The 25696-nt window shown below is 59.7% G+C and overlaps 2 protein-coding genes and 1 pseudogene across 2 annotated transcripts; 1 reads left to right on the forward strand and 2 right to left on the reverse strand.

The window, feature by feature from the left end:
• Window positions 1–3396: 3396 nt before the first annotated feature.
• On the reverse strand, window positions 3397–4665 carry TIMM13 (translocase of inner mitochondrial membrane 13). Its single transcript, XM_031436866.2, has 3 exons — window positions 4481–4665; window positions 4316–4384; window positions 3397–4138 (listed from the first exon to the last, which is right to left on the reverse strand). Exons 1-3 carry the CDS (start codon window positions 4598–4600, stop codon window positions 4040–4042), a joined length of 288 nt encoding a protein of 95 aa, XP_031292726.1. The 5' UTR covers window positions 4601–4665; the 3' UTR covers window positions 3397–4039.
• Window positions 4666–4997: 332 nt separating this feature from the next.
• LMNB2 (lamin B2) lies at window positions 4998–25474 on the reverse strand. Its single transcript, XM_031436868.2, has 12 exons — window positions 25181–25474; window positions 17943–18079; window positions 12343–12499; window positions 12078–12203; window positions 10115–10285; window positions 9857–9982; window positions 9421–9641; window positions 9065–9344; window positions 8881–8988; window positions 8282–8401; window positions 8051–8164; window positions 4998–7720 (listed from the first exon to the last, which is right to left on the reverse strand). Exons 1-12 carry the CDS (start codon window positions 25442–25444, stop codon window positions 7679–7681), a joined length of 1866 nt encoding a protein of 621 aa, XP_031292728.2. The 5' UTR covers window positions 25445–25474; the 3' UTR covers window positions 4998–7678.
• On the forward strand, window positions 14241–16063 carry LOC135319487 (small ribosomal subunit protein uS4-like; annotated as a pseudogene).
• Window positions 25475–25696: the final 222 nt, after the last annotated feature.

Consider the following 25696-nt stretch of genomic DNA (forward strand, 5'->3'; position numbering starts at 1 on the left):
AGAGCACTTAGGACCGGGGAAGGAAAGCGGTCAGGATCCGGCTGACTCTAAATATGCCTCCTCAGCCCTCCGTGCCCACGGGGCCATCTGGAGGGGAGGGGACTGCTGGCCTCAGGGAGTAAACAGATGAAGAACAGAGGGGGAGTTACCTGGCTGCTGGAGGTTATGCTCCTGGCAACGGAGGTTATTCCCTGCAGACGCCACCAGAAGGGAGAAGCAGAAATAGTAACAGCGAACAACAGGGCGGACTTGGCAGCTAAGCAAGCAGCCGAGGGTGGGCAGACTTCAGATGCTCCTACCTGCCCCCCAGGCCCTAACTCCTACCCTCCCACATACAGCCCAGAAGGGAAAGCCCAGAACACCCGGGGTGGATGGTCGGCGGTCGAGGGCCGCGGGCCCTCCTGCCGGCCAGCGCGCTCCAGGCCCTCCAGGAAGCTGCCCAGAGCACCTGTCGCAGGCAGCAGGCCCGTGTCAAGGCCCCACCTGTCCATGACTACCCCCAATTTCCGGAGTCTCCTTAACAGGTGGGTGAAGTGCGCCCTATCCGCCCCCAGAGTAACCCCAACACTCAAGGTCAAAGGAGTGACCCTACCCAGCACAGAGGCACATATCCAGGTCAACATGGGCAAGCTGACTTTACAGTAATGCCCTGGGCACAAAGAAAGGTTAGATATTTGCTGGTTTTGACTGACAGCTTCTCCTGCTGGATGGAGGCATCCCCACCCGAACCGAGACTGTCTCGGAGGTCTCTGAGGCCCCGCTCAAGGAATTAATCCCTCGGTTTGGGCTCCCCAAGTCCATCCAGAGTGACAACGGCCCAGCTTTGTTTCCCAAGTTACTGAGGGAGTTCCTAGAGCCCTAGAAGTTAATGGGGTGTGCATGCGGTGTGGAGACCACAACCCTCAGGAAAAGCAGAAAGAACACATCAAACCCTCAACATAAACTCAAACTATGTCAAGACCCTCCTCAACCCTGGACCCCTTCTCCCCACAGCACCTGGAGAACGTGGAGAGCCCCCACAGGAAAGCACAGGCTGAGTCCACACGCGCTCACGCACAGGAGACCCACCCCTACAGGGCCAGCTGCTCGGCCAACCTCAGGGGTGGGGACCGACTGAAAGACGCCTATGGATAAGGGAAACAGTCAAAGCTTTACAAGCGTGTGGGAATCCAGAACTGCCTTCCCCTCCTGACACGGTTTTACATCCTCTCTCCCCTGGGGACTGGGTTTGAGAACATGGAAGGCTGGAAATCCACAGGACCAGTGAGACCCCAGGACCTTAACTAGTGGTCCCAACCGCTCATTCTGCCTTAAAACCACAAGGCATGCCCCCATGGGTTCACCTTACCCGAATGAAGACAATGGAAAAGTCACTGGGCCTCCCACTCAGCACACCTGGAACCTGTCAAGCTTCAGGTTACTTTTCAAAGGACAAACTTACCAGTAGGAGAGTCACGTGGGGGACAGGTGTAGTGGTTGGCCTTACTTGGCTTCTGCTGTTCTGCCAACCCCCTCCCCCTGGCAAACATCTCTGCCCCTGCTGGACGCTGAGGACATTAATACTGGGAGCAGGATGAGTGGCCATCATTGTCTATTCTTTCTTCTTTCTCTGACAACCGTCCACGCAGAATGGCGACTTAATGAACTAGTAAATTACAGCCCCTGGAAAAAACCTGTCCCAGCACTGGATCTGTCACCCCAACCCTCAAAGTGACATTTATGGATGACAGCTATTACATTTTACCCTGAGAACGACCACCTCACTCTAACCTTGGCTGACGGGTCTGCTACCCCTGCCCCTCCTGAAGTTCACATCGCGTCCCTAACGCAGCTTCCCTGCCCGTACCTTACTCCTCACGTTTACATCTGTAAGGAACACAAAGCACTCACTTCCAAGTGCCACCACTCTGACCAGTTTTGCTGCCACTGCCCCTACCACACCCCAACCAATGGGAGGAATCTGCAGTAACACCCTGGGGCTGCTCTGGACTCTGATCAATGCCTCTTCCATTGCCCCACGATTTACGCGCCCCTGGGATCAACTCCGACGGAAATCTCACCCCTTGGTGCCCTCTGGACCAACTGGCTGAACACACACAGGGACCAGACAAGAGACGTGCTCAGTAGGGAGGGAAGATGCCGGCAGCCTGGCCCTCCTAGGGCTAGGGGAAAAGCCACTAGTCAAGAATCCCCCAGGGACCCCCGCTATGCAGGAGGGCCTCTCTCCCCACACTGCAAGGACACCCTGTCTTGGGCTGGCTACTTACGAAGGTGGTTCAGCTTCTCAGAAGTGCACCAGGCATGCACCCCATCCCTCATACCTGTTCCTCTGTGGCCTGAGAGTAAACAAACTGCCCCATCAGAACCACCCCAACTCTTCCTTCCCTTCTCTGGGATGGGCTCTAGTCTAACCCTCCTTAGATAAAACCCATTTTGTGCACAGTGCACGCCAAGCCGGCTAAGTTCTCAGGAACTAGGCATAACCAGTCATACTATCACCCAGCCGGGCAGGAGTGGGGACTGCTCCTGGACTGGTGGCCCCCGGGGGGTTTTCACCTATCATGAAACCACTCCACAAAAACCTCACGCCCTTGAGTAAGTATCCAGAGGTCCACAGCATGCCTCACAAGGACTCCGCACTTCTCTGGACTCGTGGACCATCTCCTGGCTGAGCGGGGAGAGTAGGCGCAGTTACAAGGCCTGCACGTACATCAACACCTCTGGTCAGATGGAAATAAACACAAAAGAGACGTACAAGCAAGCTCAGTGGCCACGCAGGTGTTCACACTCAAGGTCCCGATCCAGGCTCCGTCTGGAACAGTCACACAGAGCCTCCCTGTTTAACCTGGTTTCTTCCAGTTCTCGGCCACTGTTATTTCCTCCTGGTCATCTTCGGGCCTTGCCTCCTTCACAGCTTTGTCAACGTCATTAGTACTGGGCGTGAAGCCATCAAACTGCAGGTGACACTAACACTAGGGTACAAGCGCCTCGGGCTGCAGCCTGGAGACAGGCTTCTTTCAGGCTAATTAGGGAGCAGTTCTGCTCCTCTAGTCTAAGGGAACACCACACGCAGGCTCAGCAGGAAGCAGCCTCAGTATAGAGACCCGCGCCCCTCAGTGCCCTCCAAGGACAAGCAGCAGTAACGAGGAGGGGCGGGGCTTTGTTGCCAGAGCAGCTCCAGGTCTTTGCTCAAAGCTCATCTACTTGCACCGTTAGCAGGAGTGTCCTTGCTCACGACCTGCCGACCCCACCGGACCTTCAGCAGGAATACACACGTCTTTAAGCCAAACAATCCAGAGACAAGAAACAAAGCTACACCCGCGCGCGCACACACACACGCGCCAACACCAGCCGGAACTAAGACGGCGCCCAATCTGACCTCCGACAGACCCCGAGTCTCATTGTATGATTTTACTACGTCAGAACATTAAATGACACACCCACGGGCAGCAGAACCAGATACGGACCAAAAAAGATAAAAATGGGGTGGCAACCCCCTCCCTCGGAAAAAGCCCGGCTCTTTACCGGTAGACTAATGTATATGCCAGTGGATCCTAGCCTCATCCCCCACCCTCTTGTTTTTACTCTAAAATTAAATCCCTCTCGCTAAGTGGTCGAGAAGTTGATTGGTGAACTTAGTTCCCTCTTCTCCAAGCTTTGGTCACTGAGTAAAATTTATGCTGTCAACCTCAGCCTCATTATCATTTATCACCTACTCGAACCCCAACGGGAAAAGAACCCTCCCCTACCAGGCCAGGGTCCGGGTAAAGTCCATAGGACTTAACTCGGTATCAGGCGCACCTGGGGCGATGCCAGCGGGGCCAGTACTTTAAGTTCCAGGGCCCCCGACCCAGGCTACACTCGCTGGCAGGTGTGCGCGGAGGGGAGGGGCGGGCAGAGTCCAGACTGTACCGGCACCAGTCTCGTCCTCGGAAACTTGTGGCAGGCAGTACGCACAGACTGGCCCCCGCCTCACAAACAGCATTTATGCAAACAGGAGGGGGAAGGGGTGAGGGGGTGGCCTGCCGGCGGGTCGCGGTCACATGTTGGCTCGTTCTCGCTGCAGCCGCGAGTTGTAGGCACGGGACACGGTGTTCCAGGCGTCCATGTAGCGGTCCATGCACATGGCGATGCACTTCTGGGGAAGGGGAGGGCGCGAGGCTCAGGTCCGGACCCCCGCCGTCGCCCCCTACCTCGGGCAGCGGACTGCGCACGCGCAGCGGCCCCACCGCCCCGCGCTCTTAGTCCACGCACGCGCAGCGGCCTCCCCCGCCCGTCCGGCCCGCGACCCCGTCGGCCCCCGGGGTTTGTTTACCTGCTCGGAATTGTCCAGGGAGCCCCCCGGCTTCCCAATGCACTTCCGGAAGCACTTGTCCGTCATCCTCTGTGGGGACACGCGAGCCCTCAGTTGCGACGCCTGGCCCTGGCGGACCCCGGAACCCTCGGCCCCTCGCCCCCAACCCGCGGCCCGGCCCCGGACCTGCAGCAGCTCCTGTGCGTTGGCCACGGCGATCTGCACTTTCACCTGCTCCATGATAAGCCCTGGGTCCAGCTTCCCACCGCCGGAGCCCCCGAAATCCGAGCCGAAGCCGCCCTCCATGGCTCCACAGTCAACCGGACCGCGGCCGCGTGCGCCCACCCGCACCCGCGCCGGAAGTCGGCTGCCCAATGGCCCCACGGGAAATGGAGTCCGGGCGGGCGAAGCGAAGGCGGGACCACAATTCCCATAAGGCCGTGCGGGGCCCGCCTCGCACGCGCAGAGAGGAGCCGGCCCCCCCCCGCCTGGACTCAGGAAGGGGTCTGACGAGGCTCGCCCCCAGGGGCTCCCGCCGCGCGTGCGTATTGGGCAGCGAGCAAATCCACACTGCGCATTGCAGCCGGGGGGGGGGGGGAGTGGGGAGTGTCACACGACCGACAGCACAGAATGCAGAAAACAAGGCCTTAGAGGTGGGGTCTTCCACAGCGCATCACCAGGGCGTGGGAACCGACTCAGAGAATTTAAAACCAAAATGTTTATTGGGGTGTTGTACAAAAAGTTTCCAGTCATAAAATGTATATTACAAATCACCAGGGAAAGTAAAAGACCACACATTTGGCATGCACCTTAAAAATCACCAACAGATCTGTGAAATGAGTCTAGACAGCCGGCTTCTTGAAGCCGAGTAGACTAGCATGTTGTGCTGGTGACCCCCTTCCGGCGTGGAATTAAGACCTTTCCAGCAGCTTTAGTGTCCTTGAGGAATGTCAGTCCCAGCTCGGCTATGCTGATATAAATAGAACTGCTGGGTGTGGGTAAAAACAGCCCAAGTCCGAAGCCTTGCTGTTGTGCACAGCTGAGCGCCCAGGTCCCAGGGGAAGGTGTGGTTGTCTCCCAAGGGCAGCCTCACTGGCCCCATCCCGAGGCCTGGGCCGAGCGTTTTCCCTAGGAGGGTGTTATAGTCACAAGGTGGGGGCTTAGAAAAAAAACTCACGTCTGCATTATTTTAAGTGGATTAGAGTTAAGCTTGCTTGTTAACAAATGCAAATTGTTCCCCAGGCCAAGGCTGACATTTTAATATTGGACTCTACTCTGTTTTTCCAAATACTTGGTTACCAATGACTCGTACCAACCTCCAGCCACAACTGGAACCCCCTCCCCACACCAGCCAAGGGCATCCCGGCCCCTGCCTGGGCCACTTGGAGTCTCCACCTTAGCCAGGCAGTTAACTGCAAGGGGTAAGACCTAGAACTGGCCCTGAGGCAAGGAAGAAATCAGCTTCTGGGAGCAACCCCTGCCTATCAGCCTGCGGGCTCTGCAGACACCCAGGCGGCTCTGGGCCTGCTGGGGTGGGGGTGGGGGGTGCCCTCTTCCTTCCTGTCCACAAGCCAAGCCTGCAAAACTGCATCAGCAACTCACAGACCCAAACTTCCAGGACACAGCTTTGATCCCGAGATTCCCAAAATACCTAGAGGATGTGGCTGAAACTAGGGCAGAGCTTCCACGTGCCTGAGGGCCACCTAGACCCACCCTCTCAGCACCTCATCAGGCTCTCCAGATCCTTACTGTTCACTCAGTTCCTGCTACGCAGCGGCAAAGGGCGCCAGCCTGTGGCCTCGGGGGCTTGGAAGCACTCATGGGGAAGGTCACACATGGGGACGGGGTGCCGTGTCACTAGTGCAGGGAAGCTCTCCAGGGGCCCACCAGAAACAAGTGTCTGCACCTTCCCCAAGGAGCTGTCTCCCTCCACAGGGGAAACACAGCCCACAGTCCAGGAACTTGGTGGCCAAGGAAGGATGCCCAGACTTACAGCACGGGGCTGCAGGAAGATTCTGGACTCACAGCAGGGCTGGTTTTGTGGCCACTGACACTTTCCTGCCTGGCTCAGGCCTCGTGCCCTCCCAAGGAAAGCGGGACACTCGGAGGCCAGCGTGCTGCTCCGAGCCTAGGATGAGCCCCGGGGCTGGCACTCAGGCCGCCTGCTTGGCTCAGCATTGCGTCTTTAAGACTTGAGCTGCACCTTCTGAAGGAAGTTTGCCGTCTGGGGGCTCAGAGCCCACTGACACAGGCCCCCCAACGCCACCCCCTCAAGGGACTGTCCTGGTGACCCCGGCACAAGCGAGCCCCTGAGGTGGGATCCTGGCAATCTGTGTACTGACCGATGTAAAAAAATAAATATCCATTAAAAAAATAACTTCTGTGTATCTACGTGGCAGGGGTATAAAGGTTAGCTGACGCAAGGAAGGGTCTCGGCGGCCAGGAGCTAGACCGTGACACGGAGCCCCTGGGGAGGGGCACTGGCACCAGGTCTGTCCAAGAACCATCATTTCAGCATAAAGTCAGAGAGGAAGCGAGGATACAGTATTCGCGTAGGAACACAGGGCAGAGTTGGAGAACTGGAGGCCGCTGGCTCATCCCGCAGTCACCCTCCTCCCGGCGGGAGGGCGGGATATGGTGGCTACACTTGGACATCGTCCTGAAGTCCAAGATTTGCTTCCGGGGTGGTCACATGTCCCCTTGATGCCTACCTGGGGACAAGTCTTAGAACGGAGCTGTCCCCGAGCCCATTTCCGCTCCCCGCTGCTGCCCCCCAGGGGGAGGAACTCAACTGCAGAGTTCCCGCGGTGGGACGTGCGGCTCTGGCAGCCAGGACCGGAGCGGGGAGGCCCACCCCATCAGAGCCCTAGCCGGATAGTCAAAGCCTGCAATTCCCAACAGCTCCCCTCCTCGTCCCGGTCCTTGGTCGGCTAAGCCACCATCAACGGGGGTGCCTCTTCCCCCACCAGGTCGGAACCTGGATTCTGAATTTGGTTTCTCAAAAGCTTAATGAAACAAACAACTATTGGATTCCTACACCGTTTTGCTCTCTGTCCACCCCAAGGCCTCCTCTCCAGTCCTGGCCCCAGGCTGTGGCGGAGACCGAGGCAGTGACAGGCCCCCGGACCCCCTACCCAACCTCCAGCCTCCAAACCCACAGGCCATGAGCACTAGGTTCCTGGGCTTCGAATTCTATGGAAAGGTGACGGGGCACCGAGACAGTCTGGGCGGTGGTGACAAAGGGTACAGAAGACCCACCCCCCATGCTCTGGCAGTTTGCTTAAAAATTCTCTAGAAATGTATCAAGGACTAAAGAAGCCAATGATATAAAAATAGTTTTCAGTGGCTCTGGGTAAAGAATGACGCGTGACGAGGCGTGTTCAGTCACATCACGCGGCAGCCTCGAGAGGTGGTCCTCGGGTCCCCCTGGAAGGAAGGATGGCAGCAGTGAGGTGAGCCTGGGAGGTGGTGCCCGCCCACCTGGCCAGGCAGGTAGCTGGTGGCCCCCCACCCCCACCAGGGAGGAGCTGGACGGGGCCGGGGCCTGAGCCATCACAGGAAGCTTGGCTCTCAACAAGATGACAGGGCCAGCAGCTCCTGCCTCAACAGTCCTTGTTCCAGAACCTTCCATGTCTCCCTCACCTCTGTTCTGACCTACGTGACACACGACAATTCTTTCAGACCCAGGAAGGCAGGGCGTGTGCACGTGTGTGTATGTTCAAGGGCATGTCCACGTGTGCCTCCTGGGAGCCCCACCTGTTGGTGGAAAAGATCCTCCTCTCCAAACTCAGCGGCCTCCTCCTCGCCCTCTTCCCCGTTCTCGGCCTCCCGCACCACCGAGGACTGCTTCACGGTTCTCATGGCCACTTCCTGTGCGAGACAAGAGCTACACCCACCCACCCAGGCACTGGGGCCCAGCCCGCAGCGGTGGTCAGGGTGGCTCTGCCCCACACAAGCCCCAGGGCTGCGGTGGGGGCAGGCACCCACCTCCCCATCAGCGTTGACCAGGACGGTCCGGAAGCTCTCGCCCGTGCCCCAGCTGCTCTGGCTCTTCCACACAAGCGTCGAGGGGGGGCTGTGAGCCACCCCTGCACTGGCTGCCCACACCTGGGAACACAGGAGGCCCCCGTTAACATCAGCTCCCATCCCAGTGGCATGTATCACCAGCCTGTCCGCTGGGCGTTTAATCCTTCTAGCCCTACTGGGTCCGGGCCAGGCGTGATGATCTCCAGGGTATGGAAGAAGAGACGGAGGTCCACAGCGGCCACAGGCTCCCATCCTAGCCAATGGGCCAAGTTGGGGTCAGAAGCCCCAGAGCCCCTGCTGGTAACTTTCTCGCCAAGAACTGCCACCAGCCCAGACAGCCTAGATTCAGCCCCACCTCCACCATGGACCCCTGGCATATCCTCCCCAAGGGAGGATGAGGGAGGACCCGTCAAAGAAACACGGGCACACAGGTGATCGGGGAGAGCAGGTGGCTGTCCTCAGAGCCGGTGCCCCCCATCATTCCCCGCCCCCACCTCCGACCCAGACGCGCCGCACATCCCACCCACGCCCCCCTCTGGCCGCTCCGCAGCAGCACCTACCGTGACCGTCTGGCCGGCCCGCAGCACGTACTTGGGTGTGAACTTGTAGGCAATCTCCTCCCCTTCCAGGATCTGCCTCTTGATCCTCCAGTTGCCCAGGGACTGATCCTGGCAAAGGGGGCGGCCGTTGGCACAGCTGCGGGAAGAGCCCTGGCGGGCCTCCCCCGAGGGGTGGGGTCCTCACCTTGTCCGAGCTGTTCTTCAGCTGCACGAACTTGCCCTCCAGGTCGATCTCCTCGATGCTGATGCTTCCTGAGGCCGAGGCCTGCTGGGCCAGGTGGAAGCTGCCACTGCTACTGCCGCCGGATCCAAGGCCACTCGAGCCGGTGCCCAGCGGCTCTTCCACCTCCAGCCGCTTCCGCTTGCTGCGGCCCTGGCGCCCGGCCGTGGATACGCTGCTGCTGCTGCTGCTCGAGGTGGCCCGCGAGATGGTGATCCGCGACGGGCTGGGGGACAACTGCAGCCTGCGGGGAGGGGGCGCGGGGAGTGACTGGCTGTCCCAGGGCAGGCCGTGCTCCGCCCCCACCTCCCAGCGCCCACCTCTCCTCCTCGCCCTCCAGGAGCTTGCGGTAGGCGTTGATCTCCATGTCCAGGGCCAGCTTCACGTCCAGCAGCTCCTGGTACTCGGCCAGCTGCTGCTGCATCACGTCCCGCATCTCCGTCATCTCCCGCTCCTTGGCGTCCAGCATCTTCCGGAACTTGTCCCGCTCCCCCGCCATGGTCTCCTCCAGCTCTCGGATCCGGTCCTCGGCTGCGCTCGCCTGGGGCGGGGCCACACGGCCAGGTCAGCGCAGGCTGCGCATTATCTCTGGGAGAAGGCCATCCAGCTCCGGGCCTCTCCCCCGCCTCCGGGGGCCAGCGGTGTGCGGGAAGGCCCCTTGGTGCGGCGGGCTGGGTGCAGAAATCAGGCCCTGAGAGAAGCATGGATCCGCAGCCCCAGTGGGGGCTCGGAGCAGGCACACGGCCGAGGGCTCACCTGCTTCTGGAGGCCGGAGAGCTGGTAGCTGAGGGACTCGACGCGCATGCGGGCTTCCTTCAGCTCCTCCCGGGCGGCGCTGGCCGCCTTGTCGTTCTGGTCGGAGCTCAGCTTGGCATGATCCAGCTGGGGCGGGGCATGGCAGAGCGGTGAGGGCGGGACGTGGGGCGGGCAGATTGGCGAGGGCGGAGGGCAGGGGACGGGGCGACGGGGGCGGGGCGCGGGGTGGGGCCCTGCCTACCCGCCCGCCTGCCGCACCTTGGCCTGGTAGGTCTGCTCCAGCTCCCGCTTGTAGAGCTGCACCTGCTCCTCGTGCTGTGCCCGCAGCTCCTCCAGCGCCTGGGCCATCTTGAAGTCGTACTCCTGCTGCCGGCTGCTGTCCACCTCCACCAGGCGCCGCTCATGCCGCCGCCGCGTCTCCCGCACCTCCTGGGGACACACCGCGTGCTGACGCCCCAGCCCCAGCTGTGCCGACAGCAACCCTGTGGGGAGCGGCCTGGTCCCTGGTTCACACCCCACAGCACGACTCCAGACCACCAAAGAATGGCCGCCCAGTGTCCCTCAGCAGACAACCGATAAACACACCACGTGTCCCTCCACACACAGGGACATTGCTCAGCCGTGAACAGGAGAGCAGCCCTGACACGCGCTCCCACGTGGACATAGCCTGAGAGCACGAGCTCAGGGAGAGAAGCAGACACGGGAGGACACACAGCGTGTGAGTCCACGGATGTGAGGCGTCCAGAACAGGCCAGTCCACAGACAGAGGGAGGGGGCTCCTGGCTGTCAGGGGCTGGGGAGGGGGGGATGGGAGGGTGACTGCTGGTGGGGACCGGGATTTCTTTTGGGGCATGGAATGCTCTGGAATTAGACAGAGGTGAAGGTTGCACAACACTGTAAATGTACTAAATGTCATCAAATTAATTGTACTCTTTGAAAGTAGTTTTGCTATTTGAATTTTATCTCAATCTGAAAACCAGAGAAAGAAGAGACACTGAAGTGCTACTGGTAATGGGTAGTTTCTTTTTGAGGTGATGGGACGTTCTGGATTAAGAGGTGATGGCTACACAACTCTGTGAATGGACTAATACCCACTCCACATTGCAAACCTTGAAAGCTTCATGGTGTGGGAATTTTAAAAAGAACTGACAGAGCCCATCCCAGGTGCCTGGGGTCCAAGATGGAGGGACTGGCCCTCAGGACAGCGGTGGGACGAGACACTGACCAGCTGACGGATGCCCCAGCCACACATGCCAGGAGCTGACCAGACGGTGGTGGGACCGAGGGCAGGCGAGGCAGCCCCAGAGATCAGGGCCTCAGGCTCCAGGGAGGGTAAGTTCCACTCTAGAAAACTTGCAAAAATCATTCATCAGCACCACCAGTTTGTAGGAAGCAGAGGAATGTTTCTAAAGGAAGCCAACTCTTTTTACAAAGAACTGAGGAACATGGGGGAACCATGGCCTGCACAAGACCTTCATGGAGCCCCCCTCGCAGGGACCCTCTGGGGCCCTCCCCAGGGTGCCCTCCTGCCCCCCAAGGCCTTATCATGGGTCTCCTCACGGGATCCCTGACAGATGTGGGCTCCACCACAGCCCCCCTGGTGGCTCTGGCTCCGGCAGGGCCTGGCTGAAGCTGGAGGCCACTCCGCAGCTGCATGGGCATTCTTCCTGCCAGCAGCAATTCCGGGCGGTGAGTGCGTGAGGCGCCCAGGCCCAGGGTTCTGTTCCCCGTGACAGCACAATGGGCGGTGATGGGGTGGGAGGGCCTGGGGACCGGGCCCCCACACCAGCCCCTCGCAGGGGCACAGAAACCCAGCTCCACCTGCCGGGACTCTTGGTGGCTCCCAGCTGGGCTGGCTATGTTGAGCGGAGGTCCAGAGATTAGGAGGCCAGGGAGGTTCTGCAGTGGGATGAATGGTGACCCACCCCCCTGCAACCAACAAAGGTGTGCCCACATCTTGATTCGCAGAACCTGCCAGTGTAACCTTCTTGGAAAAAGGGACTTTGCAAGTGGGATTAAGTTAAGGGTGTCGAGAAGACCACCCTGGATTATCCAGAGGGGAGCCTAAATCCAACGACAGGTGTCCCTATAAGAGACACAGACATACAGAGGAGAGAGAGAGAGGACAGCAGGAGGACAGAGGTGGAAATCAGAGTGACACAGCCACGAGCCCAGGGATGAGGACCCGCAAGGCAGGACGAGGCAGGAAGGACAGACCCACCTCCTCGAAGACGTCCTTGCGGAAGGCCAGCTCCTCCTGCAGGCTCTGGCAGCGGTTCTCCAGGTCCACGCGCATCAGCGTCTCTTTCTCCAGCTGCTTTTTGGCCACCGCATGACCGTCCTCTGCCTGGAGACACAAGATAGGTGGCTGGTGATGCTCTGTCTGCTGCAGGGCATGCACAGTCCTCAGGTGGGGGGCATGCAGGCAGCCTACCCCAGTGGACCCCTGGGCCACCACCCCCACCACACTCACCCCGCCCCACTACCTTGGACAGCTGGGCCCGCAGCTCTGCCACGTCGTTCTCCAGGGCACGCTTGTCGCTGAGAGCAGCAGCCAGCTCCGCCTCACTCCGGTGGAACACAGACTCCAGGTCCCTGACACGGCCCTGGGCCACCGTGAGCTCGCCCTCCCTCTTCTTAGCACTGAAAGTCAGGAGGGAAGTCAGTCAGCAGCCCAGCGCTCAAGGCCAAGTCCACCACCTCTGGGCCTTGGCCAGGACCTATCCTTGCTCCCGGTAAGGGAGCCTCACCTGTCCACACAAAAGGTGCCCCTTCTTCAAATCTTCTGGGCCCCACGGGGACCCGGCCCACTGCTCAAAATAACCCTCAAGGAAGGGGTTTCAAGTCCTTTTCTGACACTTTTGGACACAGGAAGGAGCATTTAGGGGAGAACTCTGATTTTTAAAAAATTTATGTATAACTTGTTAAAGTTACAAATTAAAATCCTAGCCTTTGAAGAGTTTATCTCATTTGTAAACTTCAAGCTTTTTAAAGCATGCCTCGACAGGCTACTGAGAGACAGTTACCTCAAACATTAAAGGTTTAGATGCCAAATAGACTTTTTAACACACAAGTCTTAATGGCATGAACATTCCTTAATGTTGTTCTAAAGCTTCTTGGGGTTGAAAGCTCACCCAGGTCCCCACCAAGGAAATGACTGGGCCATGCCCAGCAACAATGGGAACATGCTGGGCCTCTCCCTGTGGGCACTGCGGGGGGTGGGGCAGCATCCCTGGTGCTGCGCCCCACCTCCACCCTGGTCCTGAGTCCTATTGGTAGCCCCGGGGCAGCAGTTCTATCCAGGTGTCGTACCCATGGCCTTCGTGAGGGTCTAGGGTCTCCCAGCCCACGTTTCTGGGCTTAACACAGTCCTGGTTCTTCTGCTCACAGGGTAGGGGGTGGGGGCTGCAAACCCCACATCCCTGGAGGGTCTGGGCAAATCACTTGCTGGACAAATCATTTTGGAGGCCAGCTTCGTGGAAATGCTGTCCTGCAGCCTTGTGAACACGCTTGTCCTCATGAGGCAGACCTTTCTCGGAGTCCGAGACAACAGCGAAATCTGCTGCCTCTAGGACGTGGAGGGGAGGGGAGGGGAGGACATGCGTGTGGGGCGGGCCCTGCACTTTTCTGTCCTGCAGGTGTGGCCCTCAGAGCCACGAAGGGGCTGGCGTGAGCCAGGTCCCTCTTTCCCAGGGGTGGAGCATTCATGCAGAGCAACTTCACCCAGCCCCAGGGCTCCACAGAGCTGCACAGAATGGTCCAGAAAGCAGGCACACCAGCGCCTCTCACTGCCTTAAGTGCCTGCCGCTTAAGAGCTCCAAGGCGCTAGGGCAGACCGCTCACTCGCACAGCAGTAACTCCCGGGGACTGCGGGAGAGCCCACCTGCTAGGTTCTCCAGGTGGCACGCACCTTCCCAGCATCACAGGGTCTTAGTGGTATGTTTGCTAGGAACAGAAAAGCACTGGATGCAACCTGCCAGGAAGTTCACCTTGCTCGGGGCTACACACACCACCACGTCCCTGTCTGCAAGGGCTGGCAGACGGAGAGCCCTCGGGGAGGCACCTGCAGATGCGCGGGTGCCTGGGAAGCCTCCCTCGGAGCGGGGCCCTGAGAAAGAGCCACCAGCCCAGCTGCTGCCGTCACGCCCTCCACACCACTGTGGTCGCTGTCCTGCTTAAACGCCTGCCCACCCAGCCGTGCCCAGATCAGACCGAGGGAAGTGACCGTCACCCGAAGTGTCTCGGGAGCCTGTGGGACTGGCTGGGACAAGCCACGGCCCAGGGGCTGGGATGACACTGTGCCACTGGCGACCAGGCTCACTGGTCTAAGGAGCCTCGTGTTGTCTGCAGGCGTCCACCTTAAGCTCAGATCTTAAAAGGCGGGATGACTTGGGGCATCAGGCAGGCCTCGGCACTTCTGTCTGGGCGGCGGCTCATGGAGACGTTCGTCCTTCTGTTTAACTTAAACGCGTTATCTGCTTTCCTGACAGTGAGCACCTATGACTCTGATACACAGAGAAAAGCGTGACTTCTCGGCCCAGACAAGCAGCCAACACACAGGACAGAAGGTGTTGGGGTGGGGGGTGTGGTGTCCAGAATCTGCGCTGGCTGGGGGCGGGCAGCGCTGCCTCCGAATTCTCTTTATCTTCTCCAAGAAGCACAAGTCACTTTCAATAAAAAAAAAAATGGCTCTTTCCCAGTTACCAGAGCCTGCATGTAGGCACGGACGGTGGCCCAGAGCTGGGTTTGTCGCAAAATCTATGTGACCCTGTGGAGACCCTTTGAGAAGTCCTGCCTTGACCAAGAACTGGGCTCAGGAACAAATGTGAGGTCTGCAGGGTCAGGTTTACCCTGGCCAAGGTCCGCAAGGCTGCCCAGAGGTGCTGACACCGGGTGCGAAGGGTCCATGGCATCTGAAGGTGACACCCGGCTGCGGCGAGTGCGCACTGGGCTGCTGGACGAGGGCAACGGGGAGCTGGATTACCCCGGGGCCTGAAGACTGAGGGTTTCTTGGAGAGACGCCTGCAGACCCAGGTCTTCAAGCTGGGCTCAGCCAAGTCCACCCACCAGGCCCGCATGCTGATCCCCCAGCACCCAACCAGGGTCTGCAAGCAGGCAGTGAACACCCCGCCCTTCACTGTCCGCCTGGGCTCCCTGACGCACATCAGCTTCTCCCTGCGATCTCCAGATGGGGGCGGCCCAAGAAAGGCCAGGGTGGGGCCAGGAGGAGGATTAAGCCTACCCACCCCTCGGCTAGTTTCCCAGTCAGATAAAACAAGATCAAATGTTTGTAAAATAATAAAGCAAACAAAGGAAAAAGTAATAAATTAGACTGGCGGGCACTGAAGTCCTCATGGTGGGGGCAGCTCTCAGGATTGGGGTCACCTGTCCTCAACGTGTTGGCCAGGACAGACCCGAGGAGGACGCAGTGGCGCGGCTTCGGGCTGGGGGAGACTGAGAATGCGAGGGCAGGCCAAGCTGCCCAGGAAGGGCCAGAGCCATTCGAGGCAACTGGAATTCAGCCTCAAGGAGACACTGATTTGAGGTGGAAGCCGCGAAGGCCTCAGACTTGGGGAAACTGTGTCTTGAGTTCAAACCTAACTCCGCTCCCGGAGATTTCTGGGCCAGGATATGCGTGGCCTGACTCAGGATGGAACTCAGGCTGAGCTGGTCAGCAGACGGGCTCATGGGGAAAACAGCCGGGTGACAGCAGTGACCGCGGCAGAGCTATGGTCAGTTCCAGAACCAGCAGGAGGCCAGGTGCAGGGTCAACCCTACAGCGTACGGGCTGCGGCGAGTCCTCCAAGCACGAGGCCCCGCTCCGAGCATGTGAGCGGGTGTCCGCGGGAGAGAGGACAGGGAGAGTGTGCAGAGTGCAGGGAGGCCTCCCTGGGCCAGCACAAGAGTGCCCAGGGGGGACGAGCCCTGTGAGTGCCAGGATGGCGGGAGGGCCTGTGACCTGAATCTCGCCCCAGGCTGACGACCGTGGGGAGGGCCGGACCCCTGCAGCATGTGTGAAGTCCTCCCGGCGTGCCTCCTCCTGCCTCTGAGCACTCACCGGGGAGACACCCTCAACAGAGGCTGATCGAGTGGACGCCAGCCCCAGTGAAGCCCCAGTGGACAGAGCCCTGCACCCCAGCTGAGAGGGCTCCCCGGAGTGACAGGCCCTCCGAGGCGGGCAGTGTGGGCCGTGCTGCGCTGAGCTGAGGCCGGAGCCACCCCTCGGCCGGCATCAGCTCGTGTGCCCCAGCCAGAACCCTGGGGGCGGAACAAAGGCCAGACAGCCTACCAGCCAGGAACTTCCCTGGTCAACATCCACAAAATCACACAAGAGAAAAACCCAGTGCACGTTTTTAGGGTGGAAGAGCCTTCGGCGGGCACGTCCATGTTATCTGAATCAGAGAATCCATGTAGAGGAGAAACTCTGCAGGTGACTTCTGAACCACAGGTACAAAGTATGCTAAGTCCACGCAGTGGGTTTATGGAAGGGGGGCTGGGGGCAGAGCTCCCTCTGATTTCCTGAGGAAACGATGCTTCCCGAACACCTGAGATCACTGGTTCTCCACCTGTCAGGCCCAGTGCCCCCAACCGCAGGTGTTTTGCACTGCTCCCTCTGCTGCCCTGAAATGAATTCACAGGTAATGTAACCTGCGCACGTGTGTAATGTCAAAAAACCCACACATGACCCCGTTTTATAAAGGCTAATGACAACAAAAGTAATTTACGATTTCTAAAAAAGGTAATAAATTAATGGGATATTCAGTCTACCTAGCCGTTTTACAAACACACACCCTGCCTTTGCTGCTCCGTCCCAGACCAGGTGACTGTACTGTGTGGGTCTGTCTCTGGCTCTCAGTTCTGTTCCACGGAGGAACCGAAAACAAACATCATCAGATGACAGAGGCAGGCTGACACAGCAACACAGGTGATTCCAACTCTAGGACGTTCCGGAAAGGGCGGAGCTATGGGGACTTTAAGAGGACCCTTGGCTTCTGGGGGTCGGCGGGGAGGGACGAGTTGGGGGAGCACAGGGGATTTTTAGGGAGGGAAGGTCCTCTGTGTGACCCTGTGACAGGGCAGACGCATCCGTAAACATGTGTCCAAACCCAGAGAAGGCAGGACACCAAGAGAGTGCGCTCCCCCGTCAGCTAGACTTCGTTCAGTAAGAGCGTGTGAGCACGCGGCCGTGCCAACTGTAACAGCGCGGCGACGCCAGAGGCCCCTCATCGGGGCCCCAGAGGGGATTTGGGGATCTCTGGACTTGCCACTCATTTTCCTGTAAACTGCTCATTTTCCCTAAAACTACTCAAAAACAAACAAACACCTCTATTACTTAGAATAATTAAAAAGTCTATCAATTATATTAAAAAGAAAACAAAAAAAAAGGGAAAAGAATCTGGCAAACAGGAAGGCGGTGGTCGGAAGCTGCTGGGCCCAGGAGCGGGGACTCGGGGGCCGGGGGCCGGGGGCCAGGGGCCAGGCCTCGGGCCAGTCACCGCCAAGCCGAGGGACCAGGGACCAGCCCGCAGGCCTCATGCTCAATCCCCCGCAAATGGAGGTGGTGCCGGTCGGGCCCCGCGGGGCGGCTGTGAGGACGGCGGGGATCTGCTTCCGCTCGGGGTCCTCGACCTGAACACCTGAGGTGCTTAAATCACTGTGTTCCTTCTGCTACCATCACCGCCAGCACCACCTCACTCTCCAAACTCCCCAGGCCTTTTACTCACGGGCAGGCAGGAGACCATGACGTTGAGGGTCACGGGCGCCCCCAGCTTCCCAGGGCTGGTGCCCTGAGCGGGGCTCAGGGCCGAGTCGGGGCTCTGCGGCGTGGGGCGCCCCTTCTCGGCGGAAGGAGAGGCAACTACCAACAGAGGCCGTCCCGGGGCGGCTGCTGGGCTTTACATCTCCCTGCGGCCAAGTTACGTGGGGGGTGCTGGACGGGGTGGCCAGAGGCCACCCCCGCCTACCCAGCCTGCTCCCAGGAGGGCCGCCCGAGTGAGGGCGCTGCTCAGACAGGACTCCCACCACCCAGAGGGTGACAGCCCCTCCCCAGGCCCCGGAACCAGGCACCCACATTAGCTGCACCCACCTCTTGTTGGCCTCTTCCAGGTCTGCTCTTAGCTTCCCGATTTCGATCTGCAGCCGGGCGCGGTCCCGGGCCGTCTCGTCCAGCACCCGGCGGGCATCGGCCAGCTCCGACTCGTACAGCGTCTTGATGCCGCTCACCTGAGGGGACAGCAGGCAGGGTGAAGGCCCCTCCCACGACAGCAGACACAGCCCCCCTCACCCTGACACTCCCCCACCAGCTTGGCCCTGCCAATGCCGGGGCAACCCCAGCCTGCCCAGCTGGCCCCACCACTTGCCCCACCTGCTGGGCACACAGCTCAGATCCCTGTCCACCTCCCCGCCCCACACCGAGGGGCACAGGGCCAAGCGTGTGTATACAGATAGCCAGGACCCACAGGACAGTGAGACACCACCTCGCCCCACGAGACAGCTACAGTCAAGATGTCGGTCAGTGAGGACGCGGAGAAATGGGGACCTCCATGCACGGCCAGGGGATTAAAACGGTGCAGGCACCACTGAAGACAGGCTGGCGCTTCCTCGGATGCTAAACAGAGCAACCACTCCTGGGCATCTACCCAGGAAACATAACATGCGTCTACACAAAACCTGTGCACACGTGTCCACAGCTGCATCACTCGTAACAGCCCCAAAGTGGAAACAACCTAAGTGCCCATCAACGGATGATGGACAAACAGAGCACAGCCCCTCCGCACACAGGACATCACTCAGCTGCATGAATAGGACACTGACACGCGCTCCCACGTGGACGGGCCCTGAGAGCACGGTGCTCAGTGAGAGCAGTAGACACAGGACACACAGTGTGTGACTCCACAGATGTGAGACGTTCAGAACAGGCCAGTCCCCAGACACAGGGAGGGGGTTCCTGGCTGTCAAGGGCTGGGAAGGAGGAAGGGAGGTGACCCTTAATGGGGATGGGGTTTCTTTCTTTTTTTTCAGTGTGATTCTGTTTCCCTTGTTTTGAGATATAGTTGGTGTACAACATTATATAAGTTTCAGACGTACAGCACAGTGATCCACTGTTTAAAGGTTATACTCCATTTACAGTCACTGTAAAACACGGGCCCTCCCTGAGCTGTACAGCGCATCCCCGTAGCTTACTTACTTTATACACAATAGTTTGTACCCCTTAATCCCCTACGCCTATCTTGCCCCTCCCTGAGGCGGGGATTTTTTGGGGTGATGAGGATGTTCTGGAATTAGCAGTGATGGTTGCACAGCACTGAACATATTGAAAACCACTGAACTGCAGAGTTTAATCGGGGGAACTAAACGAGATAGGAATTACACCTCAAGAAAGCTGGCAGAGAAGGCAGACAGGATGACAGTGGCTTTGAAGGTGGCACCACTTCCCGGGAAGCTACAGGACAGCAGTGCGGGCTGGAGGTCAGCTCAGATGCGGGAGAGTCACTCCCTCTTTCACGGGAAAGGCCCTGAGCTGAGGGGCTCAGAGGCGCTGCCGAAGCCCCTCATCACTCGGGGTCTGCCTGGGACCAAGGGGATTCCTGGATGTGGGGCTTCTCAGGGTCAAAACTGTACTGGGCAGGTCAGGACACATCTGAGAAGAGGTGGGATTTAGCAGCTGGTCTGAGACTCCCACTCCCTTGGGCCTGGGCCTGGGCCTGGGCCTGGGTATCCCACTTCCATCCAGCAGCTCCAGGTCATTTCATCCCACAGGTCGAGAGGGGTTCGTGTCTTGGCCCATTTCACAGATAGGGAAACTGAGGCACAGGACAGCACACTGCCCTCTCCTGACCCATCAGGGTTCAGGGTAGAACAGTCTGCTGGGGGAAACACGGTGGGGAGGGACAAGCCTCTCCCTCCTGCACCTTGTCCACCCCCTACACACACACACCCACACTCTGGAATAAACCCACGGTCACCAAAAGCAGCCAGCTCCACCATCCAAAGATAGTTGGGGTCACATGTGTGTCTGCCCTCTCTCCCAACACCTCACCTGCCAGAACTTTCCTAGGCACAAGGGAGGGCCTAGCACCCGGGAGGGGTTTCAGGCAAGGCCTCCAGCGTGGATGCCCCACACCCTCAGAAGCGAGGGCGAGATAAGGGAGGCCTCAGAGCCCGGGCCCTGGGAGAGCCAGCAGGTGACCTGCGTGCACCCACCACCCGCCCACCATGGACCCCAGCACCAACTGTGATTTCACAAATATTCCAAGATGCCGCACCTGCCCTGCCCTGGCCAGGCCATGAGAGAACACCTGATGAACCCCAGTGGGGGCGCGCATCCCAACACTCTGTCTGAACCAACATGTGGGGAAACTGTCCCAGCCTGGAGGGGCCCGGAGGCGGGAGCCTGTACGTCACGGGCACCTGAGGGGATCAGAACGAAGCTAAGGGTGATGCGGCAACACGTGCTGGTGAGCTGTGAGAACCACCGATGTGAGACGTTAGTGGGGGCCCTGCACGCCCCCACCACTTGTCTGGACGTCCATACGTGGCCTAGGAAGCAAGGCGAGTAATGAGAAACACGTCGCATGCTCCTGTCTGGGACCAAGCTCGTGGGCACCTCACTAGACTCTGCCTGGGGCGAGGCCCCACATTCCTGGCGGTCTGGAGGACTCTTAGGGTCGTGTTGAAGTGCACACAGGCCTCAGGGACCCAGTGGGTTCCTGTCCGGACCCCCGCAATAAAGCCAGTATTGTAACAAAGGTCATCCTTGAGGCAGGGCCACCACCAACCTGCAAGCACGAAGACCGCAGGCCCAGGGGGCCCAGGGGCACGAGGTGTGCCCGGACTGCGTCCTTCCCACTGGGCCTCGGGCGCGCGCACACATCTGCTTGTCTAACTTAGGCACCACCCACACCCAGGTCTAACCCCAGCCCACCGCCTGCCTCTGTGCAGCCTGCAAGGCCAGAATGGTTCTCACACTTTTAAACGCTGAGTGCAAAAAAAAGAAAGATACTTTGTGACACAGTCAGTCACCTGAAACTCCCATCTCAGTGTGTAAATAAAGCTTTACTGCGCACCCCGCTGCTCACAGCAGCACAACGCACAACAGCTAAGACACGGAAACAGCCTAAATGTCCGGCGACAGATGACAGGGTGAAGAAGCTGTGGTATACGTATACAATGGAACACTGCTCAGCCATAAACACAAAAACCGTGCCATTTGCAGCGACAAAGAACTGGAGATCGTCCTCCCAAGTGAAGTAAGTCAGAAAGAGAAAGAAACATATTATCTACTACTCACATGCGGAATCCAAAAAAAAAAAAGAGGACACTATGAACTCATCTACAAAACAGAAACAGACTCGCAGACAGAGTAAACGATCGTATGGTTACCGGGGACAGGGGGTGGGAAGGGATAAATTTGGGAGCCTGAGATTTGCAAATGTTAGCCACTATATATAAAAACAGATTTAAAAATAACACAACTCTTCTGTACAGCACAGGGAATTACATTCAGTGTCTTATAATAACCTTTAACGAAAGTGAACATGGAAACAAATACACGCATGTATATGCGTGACTGGGACAGTGTGCTGTGCCCCAGAAATGGGCACATTATAACCGACTGCACTTCAATTAAAAAAAAAACCTCTATTGGCACACAACCTGGCGCGCTCCTGCCCATGTGGCCGGGGCAGCCTCCCTGCCGCAGCACCGAGGTGAGGCCGAGACCGCTACAGAGCCAAGCGCCACCTTCCAGGCAGCTCGAGCAGGACGGCAGACTTGCCACAAAGACTCTCTGAGCCCAGTGAACAGGTGTCCTCCGGGCAGGCGCTGCCCTGCACTTGCGGCCCTGGGGATGGTCCTGTGGGAGCCTCAGGCACAGCCTGGGCCTTTAGTTTCGTCTTTTATGACACCGCGCAAGCGCCGAGCTTGAGGAATCCCAACAGATGTGTTAGTGCAGCTGGCAGGTGGTGCGGTGGGTCACATAACCCGAGGTGGCCTTTTCCCGGGGTCCCAAACTTGCCCTCTGAGGACCTGCCTGCGTCCCTGGGGGGGAAAACTGCCTAATAACTGCTCCCCCCAGAAACTCCCAGAGCCCAGCTCCTGCTCCCAGGCCCACCCCCAGGGGCAGTAGGACACAGGGCGGTAAACGGAAGGAAAGTGAAGCTGGAGGAACTCAGCACCTGGCTGGCAGGCTCCCGGGAGAGGCCCCTCCCTCCAGGTCCAGTCCTGCCCCCACCCCAGCACCCACAATCCTCAAACAGAAAGCTGGCCAGCCCCAGCCTTCCAGAAACCCTCCAGGGATATCTGCACATGGCTACTCACCCCAGTCAAGCCCACCCGGCCAAAAGACGGACCATCTGATGTCTGAGGGGAATGGCTGGAGCCTAAATGGGTCTGTGGACGGGAACGTCACCTTACACACCTGGACCGCAGGACTGGTCACAAGCACACAGTGCGCTCACAGTATTTTAAATGGCACCATCAAGAGGTTCCTTAAGTGGCTCCTCAGCCTTGACTCTAGTGGCATTTGGGGCTGGACCGTCCTCTGTGGGGGTGTCCTGGACACTGCGAGCTGTGAAGCAGCACCCCTGCCCCCACCCACTCGATGCCAGGAGCCCCCCTGTGTGACAACCACAGATGTCCCCTGGGGGCAGATTCCTCCAGGGTCAGAAGCTGCTGTACCGGTCAAGTCCAGGCCCTCCGTGCACCCCGCCCCACTCACTGCCCTGAACGCTGCCTGGCCGCCTGTCTGTAGCCCACGGCCATCTCCAGGTCACTCGTGCCACACAGCCCACGTGACCACCCTTCCTCATGGCTCCAGGTTCCCTCCCTCCAGTAGGTGACCAGCTCCCAACACTGACCAGCCAAGAGGGGCATCTGTCACCACTCCCACAAGCTCCAGGAGACCAAGCAGGCCGGAACTCCCTACTCCCGCCACGAGTACACCTGCCACCCTGGGTGCCCCTGGATCCTGTGCACAGCCCTCGGGCTCACAGTGGGGAGGGTTTCCCCCACTCCCACCCCCAGGCCTGCATGCCAACCACCCTCCGCCACTGCCTGGACACCGGGGCCAGATCAAGTTCCCCAGCATGTGCTCTCAGGCACAACACCCATCCAGCGAGGCCGGCGCCCCACATCCACCAGGCCCACCAGGCCCAGCACGCCCAGCACCAGGCCCAAAGGTCAGTGCTGTGGTTCGCCTCACTTGCAGGTAGGACAAGAGGCCAGGGGGGAATGATCACGGGTGCTCGCCAGCCTGGCGGACAGGAACTGGGCCCGAGTCCTGGGGATGTGCATGCACTGTGGAGGCAGGTGGCCGGGCTCGGGTCAGGCTGCTCCAGCCCCATTGTACAGATGACAAAACCAAGGCTCCGGGAGGCTGAGTGACCTGCCCAAGGTCACAGAGGTTAAAAGCAGGGTTCGGATCCCAAGTTTTAATCCAATCCCAGGCAACCTAGTACAGCACCACCAACCATCAGATCTTCCACCTCCCTGAACACACAGGCCACTCTCTCTGAACCGCTCCCTGTCCCAGAGACCATTCAACATGGACAACAGACCCCATGGAGGGCTTCCTCCCTCTGGGTGCCTGTCCTTTATTTTATTGGTTTTGTCCTAAAGACAAATATGAACTCGTCACAGCTCTGTAGACAAGCCCCAATGGTGGGTGTTATCACTATCTCCACTTTACAGAAGAGGCACTGAGACCGAGAGGTTAAGTGATTTGCCCAAGGTCACACAGAGGGCAAGTGGCTCCCAGACCCCCCCAAACCCCCCTCAGCCACCACTGCTGCCTTCCTCCCTGAAGTCAGTCACTTGGCCCATTCTTTGGGAAGCCGCGGCTCTGGCTCAGAGCGATAAGTGCCAGCTCTCCCCACGAGGCCCATGGGGGAACTACTCAGTGGTCACACCTCCCCCTTAATCGGAGGACCTGTCCTTGGGTTGGGTGGGCCTCAGGGAGGGCATTAGGTTGGGAACCGGTCAGACAGACCCCAACCAGGACCCCCAGACACCTGCCCTCACACCCTCTTAGGGGGCAGGGCTTATCCAGCCCCTTCTCCCTCAGTCTGCATCAAAACTTCCTGCTGGTTCCCCTAGACCTCCTGTCTCTCCCTCCTCCCACTAGGGGAGGAGGGCAAAGGGGCTACCAGGCTACTAGGCTCTGGTCCATCAGCCAAGGAGGTCCCGGAGCCCAACTGAGGGCCTCCCATATTTCCTGTGGGACCCTGGATAGATCAGATTCCAACCCTTGGACACCCAGCCACCCGAGGCCCTGGTAAAAGACTGAGCCTACTGCCCAGCCCCACTCCAGACCCTGAACTCCCAGGATTCATCACGTGACCCCCGCAAAGTTCCAAGGAGAACTGAGCCACCTGATTCACCTGAGACCCTCCTGAGACCCTCTACCCCTCCTCAGGGCCCCCTCAGAAGGCCTGAGCCTCCCAGTCTCCCCGGAAACCCAAGAACCTACTCTCAGTTTTTCGAGGGCTCCCAACCACCCAAACACATCCCCCAGAGACACCCCAAACCTCCCTTAGGGGTAGGGCCTACCCTGGCTCACACCCCATCACTCAGGGGTCCCCTAGAGCTCCTCGGATTCCTCGGTGGGCGGGGCATGCCGCATCTCCAACACGCGCACAGGGGGGGGGGGCTCCCGGGTATCCCCTGGGGATCCCTCAGAAGACAGGGCCTGCCCAGTGAGCACTCCTCACTCAGGGCGCCCCACCCCCCAACTCCCTGGGTCCACCTCAGGTAACTCGTCAGCCCTAGACTGCACTCCTCACTCTTAAGATACGTGAAGCACCTCGGGACCCCCGGTGGGCAGGGATCCGCCCCCGTAAGCACCCCTCACTCAGAGGACCCCCCCAGGTCGCCCGGGATCCCTCGGTGGGCGGGGACGGTGTCTGTCTCCACCTCTCGCACGCGAGGAGAAGCAAAAGGGACAGAACCCCCTGGGGGATCCTCGTGCGCGCCCGTCCCCGCCTCCACCCCTCACTCAGGGCCCCCTAAGCCCCAAAGAGGCAGGGGCTCGCCCCAGCATACACCCCTCCCTCGAGGAACCCCACGAGATCTCCCCGGACCCGTCGGTGGGCGGGGCCAGCCCCAGGTTCCACCTCTCGCACGGGAGGGGTCCCCCAAGCCCTCTGGGGACCCTCAGAGACCAGGGCCCAACCAAGCGCACGACCCTCGCCCGGGGCCCCCGAAACCCCTGGGGACCCCTCGGTGGGCAGGGCCCGAAGCAGTCGGCACGTGTCGCCCGGGGGGCCCCTCTGAGGCCGGCCCGGCCCAGCGCGCACCCCCGCCCGGCCCGCGGGCCCCCGCGCCCACCTCGCGCGTGGTCACCTCCTCCCGCTCGGAGATCTTGAGCAGCAGCCGGTCGTTCTCCAGCTCGAGCGCGCGGACGCGGTCGATGTAGTGCGCCAGGCGGTCATTGAGCTCGCGCAGCTCCTCCTTCTCCTGCAGCCGCGACAGGCGCGTGGGCGACAGCGGCGTGGCGGGCCCGCCCGCGCGGCCGGGCGGCGGCGTGGCCATGGCGGCGGCGGCTCGCGGTCCGCGCGGCTCGGAACGGCGGCCGCGGCTCGGCGGGCTCATTCAATCCGCGCCGCCGACCAAAATGGCGCCCGCCGCCCGCCGCCGCCGCCGCCGCGGGGCAGCCTGGGACTTGTAGTCCGGCCGGCGCCGCGCGCGGCACGCCGGAAGCTGTAGTTTCCCGCTCAACTTCCCGCGCTTGTCCTTCGCTCTTCAGACGAGGGACCCGAGCCAAACCGCCGGGCTTTAAAATTACAGCTCGGCCTCTGTGTGAAATCGGGTTCCTTTCCGGGCCTCAGTTTCCCCACTTGTATA

This window comes from Camelus dromedarius, chromosome 27, assembly GCF_036321535.1.
Source record: "Camelus dromedarius isolate mCamDro1 chromosome 27, mCamDro1.pat, whole genome shotgun sequence".
NCBI lineage: Eukaryota > Metazoa > Chordata > Mammalia > Artiodactyla > Camelidae > Camelus > Camelus dromedarius.

What these genes read in the sequence shown, in the direction of transcription:
- LMNB2 (XM_031436868.2), bottom strand. Translation starts at nt 25,444, where the DNA reads ATGAGCCCGCCGAGCCGCGGCCGCCGTTCCGAGCCGCGCGGACCGCGA. An exon ending in TGCGGGCCCAGCTGTCCAAG is followed by an intron (nt 12,204 to 12,342) that starts GTAGTGGGGCGG and finishes TTGTGTCTCCAG; the next exon opens with GCAGAGGACGGTCATGCGGT. An exon ending in GGGCCGGCCAGACGGTCACG is followed by an intron (nt 8,402 to 8,880) that starts GTAGGTGCTGCT and finishes CTGTGTTCCCAG; the next exon opens with GTGTGGGCAGCCAGTGCAGG.
- TIMM13 (XM_031436866.2), bottom strand. Translation starts at nt 4,600, where the DNA reads ATGGAGGGCGGCTTCGGCTCGGATTTCGGGGGCTCCGGCGGTGGGAAG. An exon ending in ACGCACAGGAGCTGCTGCAG is followed by an intron (nt 4,385 to 4,480) that starts GTCCGGGGCCGG and finishes GTGTCCCCACAG; the next exon opens with AGGATGACGGACAAGTGCTT. An exon ending in CCCTGGACAATTCCGAGCAG is followed by an intron (nt 4,139 to 4,315) that starts GTAAACAAACCC and finishes CCCCTTCCCCAG; the next exon opens with AAGTGCATCGCCATGTGCAT.